This window comes from Oryctolagus cuniculus, chromosome 5, assembly GCF_051225735.1.
Source record: "Oryctolagus cuniculus isolate XC-2025 breed Fujian yellow rabbit chromosome 5, ASM5122573v1, whole genome shotgun sequence".
NCBI classification, from domain to species: domain Eukaryota; kingdom Metazoa; phylum Chordata; class Mammalia; order Lagomorpha; family Leporidae; genus Oryctolagus; species Oryctolagus cuniculus.
In genome coordinates this window covers 59,033,506-59,040,750 of record NC_142871.1, presented here as the reverse complement: position 1 = coordinate 59,040,750, position 7,245 = coordinate 59,033,506, and the positions used below count along the sequence as shown (strand labels likewise).

General features: G+C 44.7%; 1 protein-coding gene across 2 annotated transcripts; it reads left to right on the top strand.

The window, feature by feature from the left end:
* Nucleotides 1–687: 687 nt before the first annotated feature.
* RFPL4B (ret finger protein like 4B) lies at nt 688–5,623 on the top strand. Of its 2 annotated transcripts, none has more exons than XM_070074503.2 (3): nt 688–817; nt 3,381–3,528; nt 3,707–5,623. In XM_070074503.2, exon 3 carries the CDS (start codon nt 3,828–3,830, stop codon nt 4,656–4,658), a length of 831 nt encoding a protein of 276 aa, XP_069930604.2. In that variant the 5' UTR covers nt 688–817; nt 3,381–3,528; nt 3,707–3,827; the 3' UTR covers nt 4,659–5,623. The 2 variants fall into 2 exon arrangements, with proteins under 2 accessions (XP_069930604.2, XP_089188487.1); XM_089332361.1 differs by having other exon boundaries at nt 737–817; nt 3,297–3,528.
* Nucleotides 5,624–7,245: the final 1,622 nt, after the last annotated feature.

The following is a 7,245-nucleotide window of genomic DNA, read 5'->3' as shown; positions in this document are numbered from 1 at the left end:
TGCTGTCCTCAGAGAAGCTCCTGACTTGTGGCATGGGACCAGTGCACCTCCAGCCACTGTGGCCATTTGGGGAGTCAAGCAGCAGATGGAAGACCCATCTCTCAGTCTCTCACTCTCTCAGTAACTCTGACTCAAATATATAAATAAATACATCATTTAAAGAAAGAAATGAGGTTTTTGTGTGTATCGCTCCGAGCAGACGGCATGTGATTTATTTGTTTCAACAAGCACCCTTTTCAGAGCACACACATGATGTGGCTGATGATTACAGCAGCACCGCAGCCTCACACGGATGCATCTTCCCTATCCAGCCCAGTAGCTTCCCCTGAGAGTGGACTTGCAGAATCAAAGGACAACTTGGTAAATCCTGTTTACTCAGGAATGCATCAGAGATGTTAATGCCTGTGATAACCTGGGCCAGTTTCCAATATGTTTAGGCACTTGTGTGTGTGTGTGTTTGTGTTTACATTCTAATACATTTTGTTTTTAAGGTTGAGCTGTGAAACAAGAGTGTCTAGTTTAAATGGCAGTAGGTTTGCTATTTGAGTTACGAAATTTTGAATTGTGTACTCAAAATTTGTTAAGGGTGCCTAATGACAGAACATGAAAATAGGGATGATGAAGGTTCTGCTTGATTGGCTTAGGTGTAGGCAGCACATGCCTTAGGGTGGGGCCCTGTGGGTGGAGCCTGTGTCCTGAGCACTATAAAAGGCCAGAGACTCAGAGCTCCAAGTCCCTTCAGGGAGGAGCCCAGAGCAGGAGAGGTGAAGGATCTGGCAGGGGCCTCTCAGACCTCCAAGCAAGTCTCCAGCTCAAGGTGAGTTGTCTGTCTTCTGGGCCAGATCCGCAGCCCATTTCTCTTTGGCGACCACTTGTTTTCCCAACTCTCTTGCCTTTGGATGTTAGGAAGGGAAGAGCCAGTCTGTCCGAGTTCACAGAGCTCTGCTCAGCTTCCACTCCAACATCATTTAAAAGTTTAGTTTCACTTCAGGTCACTTTTTTTCAAACATTTTATTTATGTATTTGAGAGGTAGAGTTACAGACAGTGAGAGGGAGAGACAGAGAGGAAGGTCTTCCTTCCGCTGCTTCACTCCCCAAAGGATGCAAAGCCGCAGCTGCGCCAATCTGAAGCTAGGAGCCAGGAACCTCTTCCTGGACTCCTGTGCGGGTGCAGGGGCTCAGGAACTTGGACCATCTAACACTCCTTTCCCGGGCCACAGCAGAGAGCTGGATTGGAAGAGGAGCATCCTGGACTAGAACCAGAGCCCAAATAGGATGCAGGCAAGCAGGCAGAGGATTGAATTACTGGGCCATGATGCTGGCCCCATTCAGGTCACTTTTCATATGTGAATGCATTTTTCTTTAGGAGGAGGGGGAGGAGGAGGATAAGTGTGTGCAGCATAAGTATGTGTGCAGCATGAATCCCATCTTCCTTTTCTAGCATTAAATCATAAAAATTTTCTAGGTTTTTACTTAAATCCTAAAGTAAAGGCATGTACTATTTTTACTAATTTCATGATACCTAACTAAAACATTTCTTCATTGATGGATAATTAGATTCTGATCATAATACCATAATACAACTGCTATTCATGGTCAGGTTTCTTTATCAGGTTTTTTGGATGTATCCCATGGTGTGTTAGCCAAGCTCTTGCAGACTGAAAAACACCATGATCAATTTGCCTTAAAAAGAAGGATGCCTGTTGTGTGTTTCTGTGGGGTTTCTTTTTTGATGTTGTTGCTGTTGATTAAAATTATTTACATTATTATCATATTTTAAAAAACACTTCAAAGGTGTTTAAAACTGCGATTATGTACTCTCTCGATAATGTGGAATTCTCAACACATTGTAAAAGTAAGATTTTTTTATTTAAAGGCAGAGAAACCCTGAGGGATAGAGAGAGAAAGAGATCTCCCATCAATGGGTTCAATCCCCAGATGACCACAGCCCCTGGGCTTGGACCAGTCTGAAACCCCAACCCAGGAACTCCATGCTGGTCTACCACCGGGGTGGCAGGAACCCAGGTATTTGCACCATCTTCTGCTGCTTTCCCAGGCTCATTAGCACGGAGCTGGATCAGGAGTGGAGCAGATAAGCCTCCAATGGCTGCTCCATGATAGGATGCCAGTGTCCAAGTGGTGTCATGGACTACCATTCGCCACACAGGCCCCATTGCATCAGGTTTATACACAGTGTGCTGATCAGGCGACAGTGCTGTGGCATACTGGGGGAAAACTGCCGCCTGCAGTGCCAGCATCACATATGGGTACCAGTTTGAGACCTGGCCGCTCTTCTTCTTATCCAGCTCTCTGCTCTGCTGTGGCCCAGGAAAGCAAGTTTTTGGGTCCCTGCACCACATTTGAGACCCAGAAGAAACTCCTGGCTCCTGGATTTGGATTGGCCCAACTCCAATAGTTCAGCATTTCAGGAGTGAAACAGTAGACTAAGACCTCTCTTACTCTTACTCTGTAGATAAATAAATCTTTATAATAACAACAACAAAAAAAACTGCTGATAGATTCTGGATATTTAATGTTTCCCTTTCTGTGTATTTACTTGGAATAAGATAATACAATGTAAGGAAGCTTACAAGGGTTATAACTTCCAAGTTTTTAAGTTCCATGTGGAAAGATATTCTGTTATCTTACACACCTGCATTTGCATAGTCTGATGCAAGTCAAGAGCATGGGAACCTCTAAATCTGTCGTTGGCTAGAGCTGCGAGGAGAGGCTGCGGGCTATCTGGTGGTTCTTGTCCCCCTTTTTAACAGTCTGCATCCATGGCTTAATCCTTGGACTATGATAGTGACTGCTCTTTCTTGTGTGATCCCGGAAAAGAATGTGGGATTTGTGAAGTCCTGGTGGGAGCTCTGCCAATTATTCAGTGCAGGTCCTTTTGCAGGGAGATCTTCAGGATTTGCCGCTCACAGAGGCAGGGCAGACTTCAGTGCTGGTTCTGATCATGGGGCTTTCCCTCCTCCAGTCAGCCATGCCCAGCTGTCAGAGTTAATCCATCCAGAGAATGCTAACCATGGACAGAAGGCCAGGGAGGAGGCTCTAGGTGAACTGGAGGTTCTGAAACTGTGGGAGCAGCTGGAGGGACTGGGGGGCATCTTCTTGGTCAGGAGCGTCTTCTTGGCTGGTGCTCAGCTTCTTTTTATAGAGGAGTTGATGACAATGATGATATTTTTATTCAAATTCACTCTAGTATTAGATTTTTTTTAAGAATTTTTCAGCATTTCTTCTGATGCTGCTTTGTCAGTAGAATTAATTCAACCAAGACATTCATCTTGCAGTGGATTTTGCTGTGAAGATGTTACATGATTTTCTGTACATTCTGGTTGCATTTCGATGAGGAAATTCTTTCTTCTGGACTGCAGGTGACCAGCGCCATACTGACTGGGGTGGAGACTGCATCCTACCAAGGTCTCATTGAACACCCACCTGGGCTCAGTTCCCACATAGAGAAGCTCTAGTCAGAGCAGACAGCTACTCCTGGGAGAGACCCCAAACAAGACCCCACACAAGGTAAGCTGCCTTGTGGCAATGACAATCTCTCCTGTCCTCTTTCTTGACATCACTTGGATTTCGGGGAGTTTTTGAGTGTTTCCATTACAAGTGATTCCATTACTAGGACTCTCTGTGGACTGGATGTCACCTCCATGTTTCTGCATCCATTTATGTTCTTTAATTTGCATTGATTTAGATACATCCTGATCACTGCAGAGCAGACGGTGCACTGAGGGCTCCTGACCAACTCCAGAAGCTGCTAAAGGGAACTGACACCAGATCACTGCCAAGGGCTGCTCCTCCGCTCCCCTGGGACCATGGCTAAGAACCTGCTAACACATACCACCTGTCCAATTTGCCTGGAAGATTTCCTAAATCCTGTCTCGCTTTCCTGTGGACATGTCTTCTGCTTTGATTGCATTCAAAGCTGGACTTCAGAAAGAGAGGAGGTCTGCCCCATCTGTCGCTCAGTCAATGAGAAACCGCTTGTGGAAGAGTGGCAAATCAGAGCTTTCACGCATTACTTCAGGCAGCAGGGTCCTGTCCTGGGGCTGCGTCTGCACCTCAGTGAAGAGCTGAGGTTCCAGGAGGACGTGACCCTGGACGCAGCTACCGCCCACTCCCTCCTTGTGCTCTCCAGCGATCTGAGGAGCGTCCAGTGTGGGAAGACCTCCCACAACCTGCTGGAAGACCCCAAGAGGTTCACTCACCTGGTCTGCGTCCTGGGAAACACCTGCTTCTCCTGGGGCCGCCATTACTGGGAGGTTGAAGTAGGAGAAGCCAGGGAGTGGGCCCTGGGTGTCTGCCAGGAGTCAGTCGACAGGAAGTGGAAGGGTGATTTAACCTCCGACCACGGTTTCTGGATCATCTCCATGAAGGCAGGACTCATTCACCCCAGCACCAACACAGAAGTAATCGTTCCTGCAAGCCCTAGTCTTCACCGCGTAGGAGTTTTCCTGGATGTCGATTTGGGAGAGATCAAGTTTTTTGATGTTGGAAATAATACTCTCATCTACGTGCACAGGTTCCTCTCCACCGTGGAGACTTTGCTTCCGTTCTTCTGTCCGGAACTTCCAAGAGAAGGTGCCACTGGTGCCCCACTGAGCATCTGCCTAGAAGTTTCAGCCCTTCCGCAAGCTCTCAAGTGATAAAGACCTTTGGCCCTTGGTCAGGATGACGAGGAAGACACAATGTTAGCATATACTGTCAACATTTGGTAGACAGTTTATAGATTGTAGATTCTTGTGGTGGAATAATTGTATAGCATTTTTGAACAAGTCGGTAGATTTGCAACTAAACGAGCTCTGTATTTTGAGTAGATTTCCTCACTAAATAGCTATGTAGCCTATGGGGACACTAGGCACTGAGACCTCTGTTTGCTTGTCTCTGAACGGGAATCTGGATCTCTAAGAGCCAAAACATTGTGATGATTGCTACACAACATTGCACATTTCTTAGTCAATAGCAAAGAGAGAATATTAGTTTTAAGCAGATTGTACATGATGTGGGTAGAAATATTTTTTCATGAATGTATTCTCCTTTCTACATAATTTCTGATAATGATAGTTGCCAGGAGATAAAGTATTAAGCTTCCCATTTTTAATTCTCAAAACACAGCTCCATAAAATTTCTTGAAAGATGAAAACTGACCAAATTATTGGTGCCTACTCATGCTTTTTCTCATGGAATAGCCCTGGGCTTCCTTCAAGGAGTAACTAAGTGTGTGGTTGTCAAAATGGCACTGTCATGTAACAGGTAATGTGGTGGCCTTGTGCTCATCAGAATGTCAAGGTGGGGAAATGGCAGAGCATTCTGGGCCTTCTGCCATTGTTGCACAGGGAGAAATGGGTGCTCTGACCTTGGATTCCTGAACCCCTGCCCATGGGTGTGCTTTCACCTGCAGAAATGCCTGCCCCCTCTGAGATCAAAGCGCATCTCCCAGCCAGTTCCAGCCTCAGGACACTGCTGCTCATGCATCCACTGTAAGAATTCTTGTCACTCATGTTAACTCTTTGACATCTATACACCAAAAATAGTTTTAGAGGTTTCTTTTGCACTTATGATTTATTATTTTCATTTGTACAATTAGTTTGCAATAAAACATCAAACGCCGGCTGTATGTCCATTTGGGGAGTGAACCATCAAATGGAAGATCTCCCTCTCTGTCTCTACCTCTCTCTGCAACTCAGCTTTTCCAATCAATAAAAACATCTTTTAAAAAATTTTTAAAAATTGGATTTATGACCATTAAAAATAAATCTTAACAAAAGTCTAATTTGAAATACGCATGGTCTGTTGTCAATCTGTGCTTACTTTTGTTTTGTAATCAGTAGAACTTCCAGTGGTTCTTTGAAGGCAGTCATGGCATCCCACATTTTCAGGGAGGTGTTAATGACTTCCTTGCAAAACTTAAGAGAAAATTTACATGTATAAGTGTGATTGAGAGTTGTTTTGCACAAAATTAACTGATTAACGACAAAACAACAGTATAGGACATCTGCATTATTTAAGTTGCAGGGAAAGGCCATTTAAAGTCAGTCTCTAAATACTACCAAATGGGGCCGGCACAGTGGCTCATGGGTAAAACCACCACTTGCAGTGCCGGCATCCGGGCATCCCATGCGGGCACGGGTTCCAGTCTTGGCTGCTCCACTTCCCTTCCAGCTCTCTGCTGTGGCCTGGGAAAGATGGCCACAGAAATGGCCCATGTCCTTGGGCCCCTGCACTACGTGGGAGTCCTGGAAGAAGCTCCTTGATCTGGGCTTGCATCTTGGGCTGTTTTTGATAATTGGGGTGTGAACCAACAAATGGAAGACCTCTGTGTGTCTCTCTCTCCCTCTGCCTCTGCTTCTCTCTCTGTGTAACTTGACTTTCAAGCAAATAAATAAATATTTAAAAAAAGAAAAGAAAAGAAGCTGTCACTTTCTGCATTTACTTAGTTCTGGAACCACAATCTTGGGTTTCATGGAGAGATGTTCTATGTGTATATGTATGTATGCTACCTAAGTATTAATTTAGTATAGGTATTGCTTTCTACCTTGCTTTTTTCACTTGGTAATATTTATTTATATTATATATCATATATTTATATGATATTAGGTAGAGAGGTCTTCCATCTGCTGGTTCACTCCCCATTTGGCCCCAAAGTTCAGATCTGTGCCAATCTGAAGCCAGGAACCAGGAGCTTCCTCTGGATCAAACAGGCTGGTGCAGGGGCCCAAGGACTTGGGCCATCTTCTACTAATTTGCCTGGCCAAGCATGGAACCAGTTTGGAAGTGGAGCAGTCGGGACTTGAACTAGTGCCCATATGGGATGTTGGAACTGCAGGCGGGCTTTATGCACTACACCACAGCATTGGCCCAAGTGAAAATTTCAGTGTGTATGCTGTGCATGTATTGTCTCATTTAAAAATGTAAGTGATGGTTAAGCTTGAGAGTATAAAAGAAATTGAAAGCATGTCATTGTAAAAATGAAAAGAAAAGAAAGGTAGGAGGGAGGAAGGGTATTATGCTCTTAAAACAGCCTATGAAATGTGTTCCCTTTATATAAATAAAAAATAAATTCCGAAATGGTGAAGCTATACAACTACCATTTATGTATCTCCACTAAAGCTGTTTGGAGGAAGAAATTAAAGAAATAAAATAAAAATGTGAGGTATTGGAGCTATCACCTATGATGGTGGCATCTCATATAGGCACCGGATCCTGTCCCAGCTGCTCCACTTCCCATTCAGC

Coding starts and splice junctions, on each gene's coding strand:
- RFPL4B (XM_070074503.2), top strand. CDS start 3,828: ATGGCTAAGAACCTGCTAACACATACCACCTGTCCAATTTGCCTGGAA.